The sequence below is a fragment of the Bufo gargarizans genome, chromosome 5 (genome assembly GCF_014858855.1).
Source record: "Bufo gargarizans isolate SCDJY-AF-19 chromosome 5, ASM1485885v1, whole genome shotgun sequence".
Classification (NCBI taxonomy): domain Eukaryota; kingdom Metazoa; phylum Chordata; class Amphibia; order Anura; family Bufonidae; genus Bufo; species Bufo gargarizans.
This window is the reverse complement of record NC_058084.1, coordinates 119,631,669-119,655,507: the sequence shown is the minus strand read 5'-3', so window position 1 is coordinate 119,655,507 and position 23,839 is coordinate 119,631,669. Positions and strand designations below refer to the sequence as shown.

At 43.0% G+C, this 23,839-nt stretch overlaps 2 protein-coding genes across 2 annotated transcripts in view; both read left to right on the top strand.

Annotated features, from left to right (window-relative positions):
• Nucleotides 1–14,917, top strand: part of UBE2V2 (ubiquitin conjugating enzyme E2 V2) — a 42,599-nt gene extending 27,682 nt beyond the window's left edge. The window contains exon 4 of the mRNA XM_044293710.1: nt 14,393–14,917. Coding sequence (XP_044149645.1) covers nt 14,393–14,452 — 60 coding nt within the window. The 3' untranslated portion in view covers nt 14,453–14,917. The remainder of the gene's footprint in view (nt 1–14,392) is intronic.
• Nucleotides 14,918–19,094: 4,177 nt separating this feature from the next.
• LOC122938527 (chloride channel protein D-like) overlaps nt 19,095–23,839 on the top strand; it is a 215,097-nt gene continuing 210,352 nt past the window's right edge. The window contains exon 1 of the mRNA XM_044294077.1: nt 19,095–19,326. Coding sequence (XP_044150012.1) covers nt 19,317–19,326 — 10 coding nt within the window. The 5' untranslated portion in view covers nt 19,095–19,316. The remainder of the gene's footprint in view (nt 19,327–23,839) is intronic.

Sequence of the window (23,839 nt, the reverse complement as noted above, 5' to 3'; positions counted from 1 at the left end):
ATAAGGAAGGTTCTCGTTTAAGGTGTCACAGTAAACATGAATGTACTTATAAAATACATTGTTCCTTGTTAGCGCCTGATATTTATCTAGCTGTCGCAGGAATGTTTCCTTCTGAGATGGTTATGTTCTGAGACATGTATAGTATCTCAGAAGATCTTCAGCCTTTGAAGCAATGTGATTGTGTAAAGCAGTTCATAGTCTACTGGATAGCCAACACTTACTGTAAGCAGACGAGACGTCTACCTGTCCGCTTTATACACAGGGAGGGATCTCTCTATAGCGTAGAGACTGGATTGGACACACAAATTGGGCAGTTTACAACCAGCTTTAGTCCTGTACCATTTTTTTGCAAACTGGTAGCTCTTCTATATACGGAAGGAATCATTTTTGAATGGGATTTCTTGAGCTGTAATGTGAAAATGCAGAAAATTGCATTATTCTTGTTGGTTTCCTAAATTCAGCTACATCCCTTATCCATGTTCCCTATGGGGCCAAGTATAGAATATTATTGAAAAGTTATAGGTTTGGTAATGTTTGAGTGTACAGTATTATACTGTGGTATGGTTAGCATTAATATGACGATGGGGGTCATTAGCTTCAACGTACAAAGTGTTACGACCCACATCGAACATTTGTTGGTTAGTTACTATGGGTATGTGCACTTTTGGCTATGGCATTTCTGGACACAGTCAATAAATAAACCCTGTTGTGTCGCATTTACCGTATTTGCAGGGACTTAAGAGAAGAGCACGGCATGAATTACTTCTCCTTCCTCGGGTTCATATTGCCACATGTAGGGCAGATAGACAGGGCTGCACATGTTCATCTTCCCGTTTCTAGAGCAATGTGAGAATGTTTTATTTGCCTCAGTCATGCATATGTCACAAGAGAATAGCATGGGGATAGAGTGTAGTCACATTGACGTCAATATATATCACACTTAGTCAAGACGTAAAAAAATGAAAAAATAAAAAAAAATCTCTCTATACCCTGTTCGGCAAAGGGAATACTATTTTAAAGTCCATTGCTGCTGGAACACATGCTGGTGTTTCTTTTTGCGAGATGCATAGAAGCAGACTAGGAGACTATGTTGTGTCAAAGTGTGTTCAAGTCCAATCTTTTTCTTTGAATTTGAGATGGGTAACTCTGCGGAGCAGCTCCTGTTTGTTACTTATAACAGACAGCAAACATTTGTTTACAGCCTTTATTCCAATAAACTGCATTCTTATATAGCAGACGTCTATGAAAAGGATATGGATATCGTGACCTGAGACTGCAGCTAGTCTTACAGTGTAAATAAAATGTTGAGAGTGTTAGAAGACCTTTGTGTTTTTATTTCAAAGGGGAAAATCCTTAAAGAGTCACTATTTTGGGGGAATACAATATCTACTCATGGAGAGCGCCTTAAATGGCATGAGGACTCATAGGCCAGGCAACACTCCTCTAGAATATTGGGAAGAGGGTATACGAATGAGCTCTTAAAAAGCTCCATCTCTTTCAAATATCTTTTTATTAAGACAACATAGGAGTTACAACACCACCTAGGAGTACATTTTCCTGGTCTGCAAAATGAAGATAACAGTCTGGAAGATAGGTATGTGCCATACATATGACCATTGAGCTGTATCCAAAGAAGGACAAGCTTGATTGAGACCCCATACCTAAAAGCTCAATCCCCAATGCTAACAGATGTAAGGCAGCTATCCTATTAGTCAATGTTCAACCTTTTAAAAGGCCTTGAGATATGACTTTGAAAATAATTAAGCCAGCATCTATCTCATCTGCAGATAGCTGTATCGGGGCGATTGCTTCTCATCAGTGCAGAGCACAGAGTCATGGCTTAACTGGTTGAAAGGCCTAGGTCAGGATTTGGGGAATACAATATCTCCTTAAGGAAAGCGTCTTAAACAGTGTCAGGAGTCTTATAGGCCAGACAACAATACTCTGGAATTCTTTAAAGAGTTACTGTACTTTCACACAATTTCATTACATCTAATCTAACCACTTCAACCCCGCTAGCTGAAACCCCCTTCATGACCAGAGCACTTTTTACACTTCGGCACTACACTACTTTCACCGTTTATCGCTCGGTCATGCAACTTACCACCCAAATTAATTTTACCTCCTTTTCTTCTCACTAATAAAGCTTTCATTTGGTGGTATTTTATTGCTGCTGACATTTTTACATTTTTTGTTATTAATAATCAAAATTTAACGATTTTTTTGCAAAAAAATGACATTTTTCACTTTCAGCTGTAAAATTTTGCCAAAAAAACGACATCCATATATAAATTTTTCGCCAAATTTATTGTTCTACATGTCTTTGATAAAAAAAAAATGTTTGGGCAAAAAAAAAAAAGGGTTTGGGTAAAAGTTATAGCGTTTACACATTATGGTACAAAAATGTGAATTTCCGCTTTTTGAAACAGCTCTGACTTTCTGAGCACCTTTCATGATTCCTGAGGTTCTACAATGCCCAAACAGTAAAAAAAAAAACACAAATGACCCCATTTCGGAAAGTAGACACCCTAAGGTATTCGCTGATGGGCATAGTGAGTTCATAGAACTTTTTAGTTTTTGTCACAAGTTATTGTAAGGAAATTGTAAGGACATTGTAAGGAAAAAAATAAAAATAAAAAAATCATCATTTTCCGCTAACTTGTGACAAAAAATAAAAAATTCTAGGAACTCGCCATGCCCCTCACGGAATACCTTGGGGTGTCTTCTTTCCAAAATGGGGTCAATTGTGGGGTAGTTATACTGCCCTGGCAATTTAGGGGCCCAAATGTGTGAGAAGAACTTTGCAATCAAAATGTGTAAAAAATGGCCTGCAAAATCCGAAAGGTGCTCTTTGGAATATGTGCCCCTTTGCCCACCTTGGCTGCAAAAAAGTGTGACACATCTGGTATCGCCGTACTCAGGAGAAGTTGGGGAATGTGTTTTGGGGTGTCATTTTACATATACCCATGCTGGGTGAGAAAAATATCTTGGTCAAATGCCAACTTTGTATAAAAAAATGGGAAAAGTTGTCTTTTGCCAAGATATTTCTCTCACCCAGCATGGTTATATGTGAAATGACACCCCAAAACACATTGCCCAACTTCTCCTGAGTACGGCGATACCAGATGTGTGACACTTTTTTGCAGCCAAGGTGGGCAAAGGGGCACATATTCCAAAGTGCACCTTTCGGATTTTGCAGGCCATTTTTTACACATTTTGATTGCAAAGTACTTCTCACACATTTGGGCCCCTAAATTGCCAGGGCAGTATAACTACACCACAAGTGACCCCATTTTGGAAAGAAGACACCCCAAGGTATTCCGTGAGGGGCATGGCGAGTTCCTAGAATTTTTTATTTTTTGTCGCAAGTTAGTGGAATATGAGACTTTGTAAGAAAAAAAGAAAATCATCATTTTCCGCTAACTTGTGACAAAAAATTCTAGGAACTCGCAATGCCCCTCACGGAATACCTTGGGGTGTCTTCTTTCCAAAATGGGGTCACTTGTGGGGTAGTTATACTGCCCTGGCAATTTAGGGGCCCTAATGTGTGAGAAGTACTTTGCAATCAAAATGTGTAAAAAAATGACCAACGAAATCCGAAAGGTGCACTTTGGAATATGTGCCCCTTTGCCCACCTTGGCTGCAAAAAAGTGTCACACATCTGGTATCGGCGTACTCAGGAGAAGTTGGGGAATGTGTTTTGGGGTGTCATTTCACATATAACCATGCTGGGTGAGAGAAATATCTTGGCAAAAGACAACTTTTCCCTTTTTTTTAATACAAAGTTGGCATTTGACCAAGATATTTATCTCACCCAGCATGGGTATATGTAAAATGACACCCCAAAACACATTCCCCAGCTTCTCCTGAGTACGGCGATACCAGATGTGTGACACTTTTGCGCATCTAGGCTGCAAAAGTGCCCAAATTCCTTTTAGGAGGGCATTTTTAGACATTTGGATCCCAGACTTCTTCTCCTGCTTTAGGGCCCCTTAAAAGCCAGGGCAGTATAAATACCCCACATGTGACCCCACTTTGGAAAGAAGACACCCCAAGGTATTCAATGAGGGGCATGGCGAGTTCATAGAAATGTATTTTTTTGGCATAAGTTAGCGGAAATTGATTTTTTTTTTTTTTTTTTTTCTCACAAAGTCTCACTTTCCGCTAACTTAGGACAAAAATTTAAATCTTTCATGGACTCAATATGCCCCTCAGCGAATACCTTGGGGTGTCTTCTTTCCAAAATGGGGTCAGTTGTGGGGTGTTTGTACTGCCCTGGCATTTAAGGGGCTCCGCAATCATTACATGTATGGCCAGCATTAGGAGTTTCTGCTATTCTCCTTATATTGAGCATACAGGTAATGAGATTTTTTTTTCCGTTCAGCCTCTGGGCTGAAAGAAAAAAATGAACGGCACAGATTTCTTCATTCGCATCGATCAATGTGGATGAAAAAATCTCTGCCAAAAAAAAAAAAAAGGAGGGGAAAGGCGTCTGCCAGGACATAGGAGCTCCGCCCAACATCCATACCCACTTAGCTCGTATGCCCTGGCAAACCAGATTTCTCCATTCACATCAATCGATGTGGATGAATAAATCATTGCCGGGATTTTTTTTATTTCTTTTTTTATATTCAAAGTGTTTGCCAAAGCATAGGAACGCCGCCTCCTCCTCAGCTCGTATGCCTTGGCAAACGTATCTGTTACTGCAGAGTAGAAATCTCGTCTTGCAGCGCCGCATACACCGACTTGCGTGTAATCTGACAGCAGCGCAATGCTTCTGTCAGAATGCACATCAGTGCTGCAGCTAGTAGATCGGTTGGTCCACCTGGAAGGTAAAAAAATAAGAAAAAACCAGGCCACAACGCAATAATTTTATTAACTTTGGAACAGAATACATAAACTTTAACTTTTTGAACTAAACATTAACCTGTTTGCTTACTGGTGTTTTTTTTTTTTTGTTTTTTTTTTTACCTTTATAGAACAAACCTCTCCTTCCCCATGGGTCAATGTGCAAAGCGCAAATCGCCCAAAGATGTGGCGAAGTGCGTTATGCACTTTGTCCCATGTGAAAGGAGACGTTTGCAGCAGCTGTGAGTGAATGGGCCCTAATAGCCCTGTGTGCCTGTCCTGGTGAGATGATCCCTATGCTAATAGTGTACCTGTGAGTGGTACTTCCGGAAACACTCTCCAAAGCATAGGGCAGGGTGGTCAGGACAGTCAGGACAGAAATAGTGGGTGTCATGCCTTATTCCACTCCTGCTACAGACACAACATTTTTTTCGGGGTGGCGGTCGGTTTGAGGTACCAGGAACGACACTGGGGAAATGTCGCTCGTGTAGACGGCTAACTACACTGGTGGATGGGGCCACGGAACCTCCTGGGTACAGGAGGTTCGCGATGATCTCTTACTGAAATTTGAGGAAGGATCCAGTTCTCCCAGCCTTACTGTAGAGAACAAAACTATTGTACAGAGCCAATTGAATTAAATATACAGACACCTTCTTATACCAGCGTCTGGTTCTGCGGGACACTAAATACGGAGCCAACATCTGGTCATTGAAGTCCACCCCTCCCATGAGCAAATTATAGTCGTGGACTGAGAGGGGCTTTTCAATGACACGGGTTGCTCGCTCAATTTGGATTGTCGTGTCTGCATGAATGGAGGAGAGCATGTAAACGTCACGCTTGTCTCTCCATTTCACCGCGAGCAGTTCTTCGTTACACAGTACGGCCCTCTGCCCCCTTGCAAGACGGGTGGTAACGAGCCGTTGGGGGAAGCCCGCGCAACTAGTTCGCGCGGTACCACAGGCGCCAATCCGTTCTAGAAACAAATGCCTAAAGAGGGCCACACTTGTGTAAAAATTGTCCACATAAAGATGGTACCCCTTGCCGAATAAGGGTGACACCAAGTCCCAAACTGTCTTCCCACTGCTCCCCAGGTAGTCAGGGCAACCGACCGGATCCAGGGTCTGATCTTTTCCCTCATAGATCCGAAATTTGTGGGTATAGCCTGTGGCCCTTTCACAGAGCTTATACAATTTGACCCCATACCGGGCGCGCTTGCTTGGGATGTATTGTTTGAAGCCAAGGCGCCCGGTAAAATGTATCAGGGACTCGTCTACGCAGATGTTTTGCTCAGGGGTATACAAATCTGCAAATTTCAGGTTGAAATGGTCTATGAGGGGCCGAATTTTGTGGAGCCGGTCAAAAGCAGGGTGGCCTCTGGGACGGGAGGTGCTGTTATCACTAAAGTGCAGGAAACGCAGGATGGTCTCAAATCGTGTCCTGGACATAGCAGCAGAGAACATGGGCATGTGATGAATTGGGTTTGTGGACCAATATGACCGCAATTCATGCTTTTTAGTTAGACCCATGTTGAGGAGGAGGCCCAGAAAAGTTTTAATTTCGGAAACTTGGACTGGTTTCCACCGGAAAGACTGGGCATAAGAGCTTCCCGGGTTGGCGGATATAAATTGTGTGGCATACCGATTTGTTTCGGCCACGACTAAGTCCAAGAGCTCCGCAGTCAAGAACAGCTCAAAAAATCCCAGGGCCGAACCGATCTGAGCTGTCTCAACCCGAACTCCAGACTGGGCAGTGAAAGGGAAAACTACAGGTGCGGCTGAAGTTGGGGACTGCCAATCAGGGTTTGCCAGCACCTCAGGGATTCTAGGGGCTCTACGGGCACGTCTTTACGGTGGCTGCGACGGGGTCACTACTGCTCGTGCCACCGTACCAGCTTCAACTGCCCTTCTGGTGCTCGCCACTTCACCAGGTTGTACGGCAGTGCTGGTACTAGGTCCAGGAAGGGCTGGGCTGCTGGTGTATGCCTCACCACGTAATCCGACAGCACCAGCCCCACTCTGCTGCTCTTGAAGTGGATCCTGCGCAACCTGCGGTCTAGCGACACGGGGCCGGGTACGCCTGGTGCTATCAGGGACCTCAGCCTCCTCGTCCGAACTTTGGGTCAGAGAGCCACTGCTTTCTACAGGTTTGTATTCTGACCCGCTGGATTCATCAGATGAGGGTTCCCATTCCTCATCCGACTGGGTCAGAAGCCTGTAGGCCTCTTCAGAAGAATACCCCCTGTTAGACATTTGGGCAACTAAATTTAGGGGTATTCCCTGAGACTACCCAAGAAAAAAAAAGCAAGCCTGTCTTACAAAGGGGAGGCTAGCGAAGTACCGGAGGCCGCTGCGGTTGATAAAAAATATCAAAACTGATTTTTTTATCGCCGCAGTGCGTGTAAAGTGAATGTGCAGTGATAAAAAAATAATAATTTTTTTGTCACTGCGGTGGGGCGGGCGTGGGCGAACGCACGTGTGGGCGACCGATCAGGCCTGATCGGGCAAACACTGCGTTTTGGGTGGAGGGCGAACTAAAGTGACACTAATACAATTATAGATCTGACCGTGATCAGTTTTGATCACTTTCAGATACTATAAAAGTATAAATGCTGATTAGCGATACGCTAATCAGCGAATAACGGACTGCGGTGCCGTGGGCTGGGCGCTAACTGATCGCTAAACTACCTAACCAAGGGGCCTAAACTATACCTAAAACCTAACGGTCAATACCAGTGAAAAAAAAAAAGTGACAGTTTGCACTGATCACTTTTTTCCTTTTCACTAGTGATTGACAGGGGCAAGAAGGGGTGATCAAAGGGTTAATTGGGTGCTGGGAGGTGATCTGGGGGGCTAAGTGTGGTGTTGGTGGGTACTCACAGTGATGTGTGCTCCTCTGCTCCTCTGCTGGAACCAACCGACCAAAAGAAGGAGCAGAGGAGCACAGTAGCCATATAACCCCATCATATTTACTAATATGATGGGTTATCTGGCTGCTGATTCGTTTTTTTGAAAATCATCAACCTGCCAGCCAATGATCGTGGCTGGCAGGTTGATGACGAACTTGTTCTTTGAATTTTTGCCGGCCCGCGATGCGAATGCGCGGGCCGGCTTCCCCGGAAATCTTGCGTCTCGCGAGAGGACGCACCGGCGCGTCCACCCAGAAGAGCACGACCGCCGAGAAGACGCAATCCTGCGTACGGCGGTCGTGAGCAGGTTAAACAGTGTCAGGAGTCTTATAGGCCAGACAACAATACTCTGGAATTCTTTAAAGAGTTACTGTACTTTCACACAATTTCATTACATCTAATATAGAATGGTGTAACTAGCAAATCTCTAAGTCATTTCATTTTAAAAATCTGCCTGCATCCACCTGAAAAAAACAAAACTGTAAAGTCATTGTCACTTGGGGTCAGGCAAGGGTAATTTGCAATCTGCTTCCTGTTGTCAGGCAAGATCTGTCCCAAGTAACAGAGACACAGAAGGCGGCTCACAGGAAATGGGGGTGTGTCAGATCTAGCTGAAATCTGAGCCTGATAAGAGAACTGCTTCTACACTGCTTCTGAAGATTGGGTGGCTGTGTGATTTCCTCCCCCCCCCCCCCCCCCATCTATTCTTTGAGCTCCGGAGCTGAAAACAAACATAGTGGGAAGTAAGGGAAAGACGCCACAGCAGTAGAGTGCTGGCGGATTCCACAGAAGGCAGGTGCCCCCTACTTCTGAGAGAAATGCATCTACCTGTGCAGCCGAAACACGGAATAATATGGCTGAACAGACCGAGGTCAGGACAGGTGGAGTATGTGCTGTATGGTAAACGGCCCAAGGTCAGGCAGAAAGGGGTTAAGATGGAGATCAGGTCAGGCAGCGAAGGGTCACCCTCCAGTAAACAGGCTGAAGTTGATACACTTTTGCTAGCATCTGACAGGGGAAGGTGCCTTATATACCCCACAGTTGCCAGCCATTGGCTGGTGAAGATATGGGTACTCACACCTGTTTTTTTCTTTTCACGGATAGCACACTGACCCTTTCATTTGTATGGGGCCATGCACACATCCTTTTTTTTTTCTCGCGCTCCATCTGCAAATCTTAGCACAGGACCTATTCTTGTCGGTATTTGCGGATGAGAACAGCCCTTTATTTTTATGGGGATGCACACAGAAGCTATGCATATTTTGCAGACCAAAATACGAGCACGCCTTGTGCATGAGTCCTTGGGTAAGAAGATAGAGGGTTGCAGAAGGTGAATTTATTCATTTTGATATATACTGTTAAGGTACAGGTGTGATTATAGTGAGTATAGAGTCCTGATCTCAACTCTCTGACATCTGGACCTCCACAAATATGCTTGGCGTGAGTCATTCCTCAGTAACTGAATACATGCCAAGGCTAGCGATCATTTTCCAATAGAAATGTTCATTAGAGTGAAGGCTACTATGAGAAACATGGGGTGGCACCATCTCTATTTTAAAAGGGTTTTACCACATTTCAGTATTCCCTCTTTTTGGGCCTTATGCTGGAAAGACCCAGACACTGTGTAGTTACAAATAAGCTGACCTTAGAATACAATAATTGTGTTGTAATCGCGGTGGTCATGGTCTTGCAGCTACAATACTAACAATTGACATTACTGCCGGGGCGGATTGGCCATAGACCCTACAGGGAAATTTCCCGGTGGACCGATGCCTTGGTGGGCCACCTAAGCCCTCCTCATGGCTGCACATTATAGGTACATAATAATCTGATTCTCTCCTACTAACCTGGCCAGCAGCCCTCCTGAATTTAACTGTATCGACATCCTCAGGACAGTAATACAGTTGAATACTGTGGCACAGATGGCAGTATTTTGTGCTGCTCTGTGGTATTTGGTTCAGCTGGGGAGGTATATTGCTCTGCCCTATGGTATTGCTGATCCTCTTATTTCTGTTGTCCCTGCCTAATTATGTTGCCTTCTTTCTTCTTTCATAACTTTACATTTGTCAGTGTTAAACCTCATCTGCCACTTATCTGCCCAAGCCTCCAGTCTATCCAGATCCCTCTGTATACTGTCCTCTTCAGTGTTAATTACTTTACACAGTTTAGTGTCATCTGCGAAAATTGATATTTTACTATGCAAGCCTTCTACAAGATCATTAATAAATATATTGAAGGGAATAGGGCCCAATACTGACCCCTGAGGTACTCCACTAGTGACAGTGACTCAATCTGAGTGTGTACCGTAAATAACCACCCTCTGTTTTCTATCACTGAGCCAGTTACTTACCCACATACAGATGTTTTCTCCCAGTCCGAGCATTCTCATTTTATATACTAACCTTTTATGTGGTACAGTGTCAAATGCTTTGGAGAAGTCCAGATATACGACATCCGTTTATTCGCCGCTGTCAAATCTAAAACTTACCTCCTCATAGAAACGCATTAAATTAGTTTGACACGACCGATCCCTCACGAAGCCATGGTGATAGTAATAATGCAATAAACTCTAAAAGGACCACGCACTGCCTTTTGTCGTCACTGTTTTAGAGGGAGCTGTGAGCACCCCTGCTCTACGAATGGACTGAAGTAACACCTCTGGTTCTTAGAACAGCCTTGTGTTCTAAGGCCAGTATCGGGGGTATCTCCAGTCCCAATAGTTCAAACCTTGGTTGCCACAGTCTGTGACCAAATCATGATCAAAGTGGATTTCCCTCTCTGGTTAAGTCCAAGTGATCTGATCGGAGGCTGGGTAACCCTCTGCATTCAGTCCTGAGGACCTAGATAGGACCCCAGGAATGTACATTTAGTAATCCTGCTATTAAGGTACACTACTGTTGCCCTAATCGCAGCCTGTGCTTAGAGACACACAACAAAACCTATCAGCATACAGGACTATGCTAAAGCATTAAGTATAAAATAATTCCTTAATGGCATTATAAACAAATGTAATAAAAAAATAAAAAAAAGCTTGCAAAAAATAATAAGCAATTTTCATACATCTCATTGTGCATAATTTATGTAAATGACATAACCTGAACAATACATGTAACAGGCTTTTCAGTGTGAAATATGTACAGTAAAAAAAAAGAAAATAGCAATGTGGAAAATAACTTTTTCTACATTTGTGACACAAATACATATATAAATTATATAAAGTAATTTGTACCTTCAAACAGCACAGAAATTGCAATTTCTCTCTCATAAAACTGCTGCATTTATACAGCCATGTCAATGAAGAAAAAAACTAAAAATTATATAGCTGCTTAAACCTGGAGAGGTAAAAACTGAAAAAAATAGCTGTTCATTGAGGGGTTAATAAAAAATAAAAAAATAAACATTATTACATTTTCTAAAAATAGTAAACAATCTCTTATTGTGTACAGTCGGGATTATTCCACATTTTAAAAGAACAAAGCATAAACTCTTGCAGACAGTGACCTCTAGTGGTGAGACTAAATGTTGCACTTTTCTTTCCTAGGCAGCCTCTGGATGTACTGTAGGGAATATTTCTGCATTTATTTCCCATGGTTTATATATTGCTAGCATATTCCACAGTCGTGTGCAGAGATTCTCATCACATTAGTCCCTTTTCTGAATGCTTCTTACTATCTAAAGGAGAACAGTGTGGTGTGCTTCACCCAAAACCTAGCTTCCTTTGCAGTCTTCACCTTGTCCCTCTCTGTGTGTCCTCCCTCACAATAGTGACAATTGACATATAAACATACATTATTTACATATACATACAGGTGGTTAAGTGGGTTTTCTGGAACCCCAAAAATTGTAGCGAAGGATTGGAATGCTTCAGCTCAAATTCCCTGCTGTTTTAGCACCTTGCACTATACTTTTCGTGCTGCCACAGAGATGTGCCTGATTACTCCACATAAATGCTACAGCCAATCACTGGCCTCCGTGGTCACCTGTGGTAGTATTGCATGTCCATGCTGCAGCGATCTGTATGCAGCAATAACTTCCCCAACTACATCATTTGAACGCTGAGGCCAGTGATTGGTTTCAGCGGTCATGTGGTGTAGTTTCTCATGTAATCACTGGTGTGGGATTGAGCAGGTAAGGTTTCTTTTTATATTCTATATCATTCCCAGTTTTTCCCACACTTTCTCAGCACTGAAAAACCCTTTAATGCGTAAATTGTCTGTTTTGTAAAACATGTTTTTTTTGGGGGCGAAAGTAGAAAAAAAATAATAATGATATATATATATATTTTCAAACCAGCACCTGAATCTGAATACTTTTTGTAATTGTTAAACATTTAGTATAGCCATTATTCTCATTATTCTCGAAATTATTATCATTACAGAGTTATTCTCTGAAATCTATCTGTATAGCGCTACCAGGGGTGTAGCAAGTGAGCAGAGGGAGCAGGGGGGAGCCCTGCTTCACTGTTCAGCTGAGCTCCAGTGCTCCCCGGCAAGCCGCACATCTCGCTGCTGATTGTGATACCAGCAGCACGATATTTGTGTGGGAGCGCGTCATTCTGCTGGATGTGCCAATCATCAGAGAAGCAGGTAAGGATTTGTTAAGGATCCGGAGAACGCACCAAAAGGGGGGGGGGGGGATTGGTGTCGAACACAGGGAGGACAAAATGACTGTGAAGAGGCACAAAAGTGAACATAATTACTGTGAGGGGGCACAAAGGTGGGCATGACTACTGTGAGGGGGCACAAAGGTGGACATAACTACTGTAAAGGGGCCACAAAGTGCGCATAACTACTGTGAAGGTGGAAAAAGGTGGGCATTACTGTGAATGAGACAAAGATAGGCATAACTACTGTGAAGAGGCCACAAGGTGAGCATAACTACTGTGAGGGGGCACAAGGTGGGCATAACTACTGTGAGGGGGCACAAGGTGGGCATAGCTACTGTGAAGGGGCCACAAGGAGTGCATAACTACTTTGAGGGGGCACAAAGGTGGACATAACTACTGTGAAGGGGCACAAGGTGGGCATAACTACTGTAAAGGGGCCACAAGGTGCGCATAACTACTGTGAAGGTGGAAAAAGGTGGGCATTAGTGTGACGGAGACAAAGATAGGCATAACTACTGTGAAGAGGCCACAGGGTGAGCATAACTACTGTGAGGGGGCACAAGGTGGGCATACCTACTGTGAAGGGGCCACAAGGAGCGCATAACTACTTTGAGGGGGCACAAAGGTGGACATAACTACTGTGAAGGGAGACAAGATGGGCATAACTACTGTGAGGGGGCACAAATATGGGCATAACTACTGTGCGGAGGCACAAAGGTGGGCATAACTACTGTGAAGGGGCACAAAGGTGGGCAGACTACAGACTACTATGAAGGGGGAAAAGCTGGGCATAACTGTTCTGAAGGGGCAAAAGGTGGGCATAACTACTTTGAGGGAGCACAAAGATGGGCATAATTCCTGTGAGGGGGCACAAACATGGGCATAACTACTGTGTGGAGGCACAAAGGTGGGCATAACTACTGTGAAGGTGCACAAAGGTGGGCAGACTACTGTGAAGGGGGAAAATTTGAGCATAACTGCTGTGAAGGGGACACAAGGTGGGCATTAGTACTGTGTGGCAGCACTAAGGGGAAATACCCTAGATTATCCTGTTATACATTGAGAAGGCTCAGTCTTACAGGGCAGCTCTGAGAGGGGGTGTTGCGATCCTGAATCCTTGCCCTGTGTGCGGGAAAGTGTAGATACACCTCTGAACACCACCTGCTATTTGCGCTTTTTCTAAATTCTCTGTTGTCCAACTCAGTGAGGTTGACATAAACATGCTCAGTTCCATCCTTTAACTGCCACCATCTGCAGCACAAAGGACATGCCCCCTGGGAAAGGACACACCCCCTGAGCTGCCAGCTCAAATAAATCTAGCAGAGCAATTGCAGCAATAATTGGGCAGATCTTTGGATCCATGTGAGGTACAGGGCTGGTTCTAGCTTTGTTAGAAAGAGATCATTCATCATGTACAATACGATTTTCATTTTTCCATTACTCATGGGATAACCCTTTTAACTTGTAATTTATACTGCTTGGTGAATGACATTAAAACTAAACCCAAAAAGCAAACCCCCACAAAATTTGGGATTTTTTTAAAAAAAAATTCCATTCCCCCACAAAGAAAAGCAAAATCATAAAAGTTTCTTAATACATTATATATACCCTTAATGGTGCCATTAAAAATAGCATCTTGCTCCACAAAAAAAAAAAGCTCTCATGACAGAAAAAATAATAATTTGCGGCTCTCAGAATTTGTATGTGATCCAAAATGGTACCAAAACTGCAGCTTGTCCCACAAAAACAAGCCCTTACAAAGCTCTGTAGATATAAGCAAGATATGGGTGTCAGAACATGGAGATACAAAGACATTGTTTTCTTCAAAGTTTTTTTTTTTTTGTACTAAAACATAATAAAAAATATACAAATTTGGTATAATTTGAATTGCACTGACCTGTAGAATAATGTTGTCATGTACCGTAATTTGTAGTGTTATGCAGTGAACGGCATAAGAAGAAAAATAAAAAGAATCACATAATTTGGTTTGTTTTTTCAATTTTTACCTCACCTTTTCATATTTTTCATTGCAGGACATGGTGAAATATGGCTCGTCCTGCAAAAAAGAAAACAACTCTCATACGTCTATGTAAAATGAAATTTTTCAAAATTATGGGGGGAAGGAAAAAAGCTAACTCATAGTAACTGTTCAACATTGATATTTTACCAGCCCAGGATTTCCCTACAGAATGTGAATCGTCACAGTGCGGTTTCTTGTTTTGTAGTCTTTTGAGTTTGCCACAGACCAGTTCAGTAGGGAAACATTGCACAATTTTTGGTAGTGACGATATTTGTCACTGAGGGACCTTCAGACGCATGGTGTTTACTGTCAACATGGCATGACATTCCTGTTCTGCCAGATAGAGAGAATTACACCACAGGTTCGAGAAGGAGGCATGTCATGATGAACACGTGTCTACATTAACTTTCAATGGTGGAGTAGAGCTAAGGATATCATGGGTGATTTCTGTAAATTCCCCTCTATCGTCTTTTCCTAGGAACTAATGTGAGAGTCAAGACAACAGAAACATTCAAATCATCTAAACATCTTCTCTCTGATTTTAAAGTGCAGAATATGTTGCGCTATATAAATAAAGAGTATTATTATTATTATTACTAGCAGAAGGACCCGGCTTTGCATGGTTATATTTCATCTATTTCATTTAATGTTTGTGTGTGTCGTTAAAAGATATCAACAGTATCCACTATAACAGTGACATCTGCCTAACCCGCCCCTTTAACAGTGACCTCCATAGTGGCCTGTCCCCGTAACAGTAACATCCACAGTATCGCGTCTCATTAATAGTGATTTCCACAATAGCCCGCCCCCTTAACAGTAACCTCTACAGAGCTCTGTTACCTTAAAATGTGACCTCCACAACACCCCGCCCCCTTAATAGCGACCTCTACAGCAGCCCGCCCCTTTAACAGTGACTTCCACAGTGGCCTCCCCTTTATTAGTGACCTCCACAGTACCCCATCTCCTTGACAGTGATTTCCACAACACCCCGTCCCCTTAACAGTGGCCTCTACAGCAATCTGCCCATTAACACTGACCTTCATAGCGGACCGTTTCCTTAACTGTGACCTTCACAGAAGCCTGCCCCTAGGATGGCCAGAGGTTCGGTTTTAGGCCGTACAGTCTGGTTTCAGACTACCTGTCCTCCGTCTGGCGCAGGGCCTGGACGGACACAGGGATGTCGTTTTGAACAGCTCACTCTCAGACAGCAGCACTGTGCTGTCTGAGCGTGAGCTAAGCCATGCCCTTGACCCGGTTAGATCACGCCCCCTCCCACCCCTGCAGCTGACAGAAGTAGATTTTTACCTTCATTTTTTCAATCCTTGTCGGCTGCGGAGTGCGAGGGGGCGTGATCTAACCGGGTCAAGGGCATGGCTTAGCGGGACCTAGGGGCGTAGTTTCTAAGTCCGTCTTTTGAGGGTGGCCTGAATGGATACCCTACCTGCCCCCTTAACTGTGACCTCCACAGCACTCCACGCCCTTAACAGTGTCATCCACAGTGCCTTGCCCCTTTAAAGCTGACCTACAACAGTGAAAAAAAATGGCTGGGTTGTTATGGAAACCTGGTGTAAAACTGTGTGTATGTGGAGAATAAGGGCCTGTGAGCTTCTATTGGCTGATAAGTCATGTGACCAGACTTGAATTAGCTAATGCATTTTTTGGGAATATCTCAGGAATGGTACATGCTAGAGCGCTGAGACCAGGTCTAAAACCTTCCCGAACACCTGATGTACCTGTGCGCCAAATGTCGTGATTGTAAATGTGACGGTGCGGATTCCTTTAGCGGACATACACACATACACTCAGCTTTATATATTAGATTATTATTAGACTAGACAGTTGTGCTTGACCAGGCTCATTTCATTTGATTTAAATTCATATGTAGCAGAACTACGTTGTAGTTTGTATGTAAGCAGCAATAATCATGGTGAGGTTTTCAGCAGGTGAAATTACATTGTGATTTTATTGCCCTCTAATTATGTTTTTTGCTCCTCTGTATCTTTATACATTGCTATAAGGATGGAAACACTTATGCCTCAGTGATTTCCATCAGTGATTTTGAGACCAGAACAAGTGCAGATCTTTCCCTAAGGCTTCGTTCACACCAGCGTTCAGCCTTTCCGTTCTCCTGCTTCGTTATAGGAGCAGGAGAACGGAAAGAACGGATTCAGCACATAACTGAGCCGAGCGGAGCCTACGGACCCCATAGACTATAATGGGGACCGTTAGATTTACGCTCAGAAGATGATTTTGGAGCGGAGACAAAAGTCCTGCATGTACTACTTTCGTCTGTGCTCCAAAATCATCTTCTGAGCGTAAACCTAACGGACCCCATTAAAGTCTATGGGGTCCGTAGGCTGCGTTCGCCTCAGTTATGTGCCCAATCCATCCTTTCCGTTCTCCTGCTCCTATAACGGAGCAGTAGAACGGAAAGGCTGAACGCGGATGTGAACTCAGCCTTATACCTTATGTCTGTGGAGGCTCCAATCCTGCTTTTGGCTCACAATCACTGATGGAAATCACTGACCAAACACTGACGTGTGAATGAGGCATTACTAGCAATCACTATAAACATCTCCGTCTTTACGGTCACATAAGCTGCACGCTCAGCTTCTGGTAACCATGGGGGGGAATGTTTGAAATCAGTTTTACTTGATTCTGCGTTGATGTTACAGGTCCTTCTCAAAAAATTAGCATATTGTGATAAAGTTCATTATTTTCTGTAATGTACTGATAAACATTAGACTTTCATATATTTTAGATTCATTACACACCAACTGAAGTAGTTCAAGCCTTTTATTGTTTTAATATTGATGATTTTGGCATACAGCTCATGAAAACCCAAATTTCCTATCTCAAAAAATTAGCATATTTCATCTGACCAATAAAAGAAAAGTGTTTTTAATACCAAAAAAGTCAACCTTCAAATAATTATGTTCAGTTATGCACTCAATACTTGGTCGGGAATCCTTTTGCAGAAATGACTGCTTCAATGCAGGCGTGGCATGGAGGCAATCAGCCTGTGGCACTGCTGAGGTGTTATGGAGGCCCAGGATGCTTCGATAGCGGCCTTAAGCTCATCCAGAGTGTTGGGTCTTGCGTCTCTCAACTCTCTCTTCCCAATATCCCACAGATTCTCTATGGGGTTCAGGTCAGGAGAGTTGGCAGGCCAATTGAGCACAGTAATACCATGGTCAGTAAACCATTTACCAGTGGTTTTGGCACTGTGAGCAGGTGCCAGGTCGTGCTGAAAAATGAAATCTTCATCTCCATAAAGCTTTTCAGCAGATGGAAGCATGAAGTGCTCCAAAATCTCCTGATAGCTAGCTGCATTGACCCTGCCCTTGATAAAACACAGTGGACCAACACCAGCAGCTGACATGGCACCCCAGACCATCACTGACTGTGGGTACTTGACACTGGACTTCAGGCATTTTGGCATTTCCCTCTCCCCAGTCTTCCTCCAGACTCTGGCACCTTGATTTCTGAATGACATGCAAAATTTGCTTTCATCCGAAAAAAGTACTTTGGACCACTGAGCAACAGTCCAGTGCTGCTTCTCTGTAGCCCAGGTCAGGCGCTTCTGCCGCTGTTTCTGGTTCAAAAGTGGCTTGACCTGGGGAATGCGGCACCTGTAGCCCATTTCCTGCACACGCCTGTACACGGTGGCTCTGTCCACTGCTTCTGCAGGTCCCCCAAGGTCTGGAATCGGTCCTTCTCCATAATCTTCCTCAGGGTCCGGTCACCTCTTCTCGTTGTGCAGCGTTTTCTGCCACACTTTTTCCTTCCCACAGACTTCCCACTGAGGTGCCTTGATACAGCACTCTGGGAACAGCCTATTCGTTCAGAAATTTCTTTCTGTGTCTTACCCTCTTGCTTGAGGGTGTCAATGATGGCCTTCTGGACAGCAGTCAGGTCGGCAGTCTTACCCATGATTGCGGTTTTGAGTAATGAACCAGGCTGGGAGTTTTTAAAAGCCTCAGGAATCTTTTGCAGGTGTTTAGAGTTAATTAGTTGATTCAGATGATTACGTTAATAGCTCGTTTAGAGAACCTTTTCATGATATGCTAATTTTTTGAGATAGGAATTTTGGGTTTTCATGAGCTGTATGCCAAAATCATCAATATTAAAACAATAAAAGGCTTGAACTACTTTAGTTTGTGTGTAATGAATCTAAAATATATGAAAGTCTAATGTTTATCAGTACATTACAGAAAATAATGAACTTTATCACAATATGCTAATTTTTTTAGAAGGACCTGTATTTATGCCAAATTTATCATGGTACTTTGCTAAATTTGGAGCATCTTTACAAATAACTGTATTGTCTAGTGATAAATACTCTATTTATTACGACATTCTCCCTTACTGGAGTAAGTGCTGATGCTCTGAGCCTTCCTTCCTCTGAAGCCACGGAGTCATGTTTTTGGCTGCAGCGATAATGTCCCCCTATACTACATCCAATCACTGGCCTCAGAGGTATATGGGACGGGACCAGTGATAGGCTGCAGCGGTCATTTGCAGTATACAGGCATGTCACTGCTGCAGTCAGTAAAACAAAGCCCATCAGAGAGGACAGAGCGGCAGCGCAGGGATGGAGGGTGGTGAGTATACTTTTTTTTTTTATGATTCTAATACTTAACTTGGACAATCCTTTTAAGATAAAGGGGATAGATGGCCTGCACTGTAGTTTGCATTAGTCTGCTGGGGAGGGGAGCAGTGGGACAAGTGTGGAGGCTTCTGTCTCCTGTTATGACTATAAACAAGACAAAATGAAACTTAGTTATTTTTTTACCCAGTAAAACTGTTGATGGAATAACAGAGTGGGCTACACAGAGAAGCTTTCAGACCGGACAAACCTACCGTCCATACAAGGAACTCTTCTAAAAGGTGTTAAATCAAAGGGAAAGGGATCATCATAATTTATCCTACACACCATGATTTCAGGTAACAACCCATTGTCGTAATATATAATAAGGCTTAAGTGTGCAGTTGTATAGAGCTTTTTATTTACTGTTCAAATTCATATCAAATACATGTTACATGTTTCTTTTTAACAAATGAATTATTAGATGTGAGTATCATACTATTAAGAGTGGTTTCACACCCAGCGGTTTTTGCTTAAAGAAGCCACTGGATCCAGGTGTACAAGTCCTTCTTTTAGATTTTCCATTCCTTTTGAAACCACTTCTGGCTTTGGCCATACCCTACATGAAAAAGTGCCTCAAAAATAGTTTTACTGTGTGTTTTTCTGAAACAGAAAAAAAAGCTCTGTTTGCGTTAAATTTGTCATTTAGGCTTAGGCTACTTTCACACCAGGGTTAATATTTTCCGGTATTCAGATCCATCATAGGGTCTCAATACGAGGAAAAAACGCTTCAGTTTTGTCCCCATTCATTGTCAATGGGGACAAAACGTAACTGAACAGAACGGAATGCTCCAAAATGCATTCCGTTCTGTTTTCATACCGCATTCTGCGTTTTGCTTTCCGTCCTGGGATGCGGAGCAAGACGGATCAGTCATGACCCACAATGCAAGTCAATGAGGATGGATCTATTTTCTCAGACACAATAGAAAACGGATCCGTCCTCTATTGACTTTCAATGGAGTTCATGACGGATCTGTCTTGGGTATGTTAAAGATAATACAATCAGATGCATTCAGAACGGATGCAGATGTTTGTATTATCAGTAACGGAAGCGTTTTTGCTGAGCCCTGCCGGATCTAGCAAAAACGCTGGTGTGAAAGTAGCTCACATATGTGGTAAGAGATCCAGCAGGCTGTTCCAGTAGAGAACAGCGTCGGAGCTCTCTGGTTCCTGCATTGCCAATCAGTATCGAAATGCCCGCGGCCCCATGAACTATAATGGGTTCTGGATGAGATCCGACCGCTACCTGGCAAATATCCTCAGAATCCGTCCGACAAAAACTGCTGCCTGCATCAAAACTGCATCAAAACTATGGTGGTGGTTGTCAAGCAAAAACCGCTGTATGTGAAACCCCCCTTAATAGTAGCAGTGTTTTTTGTCCAGTCAGTTCTCAACATATTTGATGGGTAGGACCCAGATCTCCCCAGACCCCATTATATTTAATCGGGCTGGCAAGCATTCTGGTACCGACCGGCAATGCTGGATCCAGAGAGCTCTGGCAGGCTGTTCACTGCCGAAACAGCTTCCAGATCTCTTACTGAATATGTGAAACTAGCCTTACCTGCAATGCCATGTAAAACCCTTAGATAACAAAAGGTGATATCACAACAATTTGTGCGCAATGACAAGCTCTGCTTTCTGTATATGTGCCTATTCTGTTCTGTATATAGATTATACAACACATTTGATAGTGTTTATAATGATATTCATGATAATCATGCTTTATTTATTTCATTTTTAATCTGCATTATATGACCATTCTAGTTGTGGGTATACAGTCAGGTCCATAAATATTGGGACATGGACACAATTCTAACATGTTTGTCTCTATACACCACCACAATGGATTTGAAATGAAACAAACAAGATGTGCTTTACCTGCAGACTGTCAGCTTTAATTTGAGGGTATGTACATCCAAATCAGGTGAACGGTGTAGGAATTACAACAGTTTGCATATGTGCCTCCCACTTGTTAAGGGGCCAAAAGTAATGGGACAGAATAATAATCATAAATCAAACTTTCAGTTTTTAATACTTGGTTGCAAATCTTTTGCAGTCAATTACAGCCTGAAGTCTGGAATGCATAGACATCACCAGACGCTGGGTTTCATCCCTGGTGATGCTCTGCCAGGCCTCTACCGCAACTGTCCAGTTCCTGCTTGTTCTTGGGGCATTTTCCCTTCAGTTTTGTCTTCAGCAAGTGAAATGCATGCTCAATCGGATTCAGGTCAGGTGATTGACTTGGCCATTGCATAATATTCCACTTCTTTCCCTTAAAAAACTCTTTGGTTGCTTTTGCAGTATGCTTTGGGTCATTGTTCATCTGCACTGTGAAGCGCCATCAAATGAGTTCTGAAGCATTTGGCTGAATATGAGCAGATAATATTGCCTGAAACACTTCAGAATTCATCCTGCTGCTTTTGTCAGCAGTCACATCATCAATAAATACAAGAGAACCAATTCCATTGGCAGCCATACATGCCCACGCCATGACACTACCACCACCATGAGGTTGGATGCTTAGGATCATGAGCAGTTCCTTTCCTTCTCCATACTCTTCTCTTCCCATCACTCTAGTACAAGTTGATCTTGGTCTCATCAGTCCATAGGATGTTGTTCCAGAACTGTGAAGGCTTTTTTAGATGTCGTTTGACAAACTCTAATCTGGCCTTTCTGTTTTTCAGGCTCACCAATGGTTTACATCTTGTGGTGAACCCTCTGTATTCACTCTGGTGAAGTCTTCTCTTGATTGTTGACCTTGACACACATACACCTACCTCCTGGAGAGTGTTCTTGATCTGGCCAACTATTGTGAAGGGTGTTTTCTTCACCAGGGAAAGAACTCTTCGGTCATCCAGCACAGTTGTTTTCCATGGTCTTCCGGGTCTTTTGGTGTTGCTGAGGTCACCGGTGCGTTTCTTCTTTTTAAGAATGTTCCAAACAGTTGTTTTGGCCATGCCTAATGTTTTTGCTATCTCTCTGATGGGTTTGTTGTGATTTTTCAGCCTAATGATGGCTTGCTTCACTGATAGTGACAGCTCTTTGGATCTCATCTTGAGAGTTGACAGCAACAGATTCCAAATGCAAATAGCAGACTTGAAATGAACTCTGGACCTTTTATCTGCTCATTGCAATTGGGATAATGAGGGAATAACACACACCTGGCCATGGAACAGCCGAGAAGCCAATTGTCCCATTACTTTTGGTCCCTTAACAAGTGGGAGGCACATATGCAAACTGTTGTAATTCCTACACCGTTCACCTGATTTGGATGTAAATACCCTTAAATTAAAGCTTACAGTTTGCAGTTAAAGCGCATCTTGTTTGTTTAATTTCAAGTCCATTGTAGTGGTGTATAGAGCCAAAAATGTTACAATTGTGTCAATGTCCCAATATTTATGGACCTGACTGTATCTTAAAACACACATTGTCATTTAAAGGGTCTTGAGTAGATCAGGCCTACAATATCAGGCACATCTAATGGGCAAGTCTGGTGCTATTTATTGCCCATTTTCTTAATCCAGGTCTAACTTTAAGTCAGTAAAACACTCCACATGACATTAGGGAGGCCAATAACTTTGTATGTTGTGTCATATACTCACCTGGCTGTGCTCCCATGGCGAGTCCGGCTAATCTTTGTTGGCGTTGCCATCGTTGCGCCATTGCCGTGTCAGCCGGCAGGGCTGGTCAGCCTATCAGTGTGCAGGGACAATAGGCCAGCCTTTTGACTTTGCCTCTGACTGATGATTTGATCATTGACATTTCTCCCGGTGCTGACTCTACCTGGTATTACCTGTGTTTGTTTCTCGTTCTGGTCTTGAAGTTACTCTCTGGTTTAGACTTTGGCTTGTTCGTGGTTCTGGATGTGAACTCTGATTTGTTCTTGCCGTTCCCATCAGTTTTTGACCAGGTTTGTCTGACTACCCCTCTAAGGTCTCTTAGAAAAGTTAGTGTCCGTTGCTGAGTTGGGAGCCGCCATTTAGGGCAGATCATCGAAGTAGGTAGACAGTGGCATGGGTGGAGTTTAGGACTGCATTGTAACCTGCCTTACGTGACACTATGGAGACAAGGTTGAATGCAGTGAGTATTGGTGCATCTAAGTATATCACTAAACAAATGCACAGTAGTAATATGAAAATGGAAAAAAATCTAAGGTGTCCAGCAAACTAAAACATAACCACATGCTTTCTTTCTATGAGGACACGCAAAGTACCAATATCCACCCAGATGTTACCAGGTATCAGTTCCATAGTGCTGATACAATATTCCCTGTAACATATATTGCATGTGCCAAAATATATTTGTACCAATGTATTTCCTATATAATAGTGTTAATCATATGTAAGTGCCCAAAGAGTAATACCGATTTTAGTATCAGTCCTGCTATTTCAGTGCCCAGACAATAGAGCCAACCATTATAGTGTCTATTAACAATGTCAGCAATAGTTTCCATTTATACTGTGAGCCATATATACTATTGTATCTATAGCTGTCACGGACGTTCACGCGACAGGTGGCAGGAGATCTGTGAGACAGGCAACACGTGGTTTGATCTGACATGTTTTCCTTTTGGATCAAATGAAGTCTGTGTTGTTTCTGGTGCTTGCCACACCTTCTTTCCCCAGGTGTTGCTATTGTGGTCATTTACCCTTCCCTATTTATTGTTGTTTATTCCACTATGCTATGCGGTTTATAGCTTCTGTTGGACTTGTGGTTAGCTTGTGTTTGGTTCTCGGCTGAGTTCCTGGTGCTACCAAAGCTTCATTGAATATAAATATTTCTGTTCCCTTTTGTATTTTGTTTTGATATATG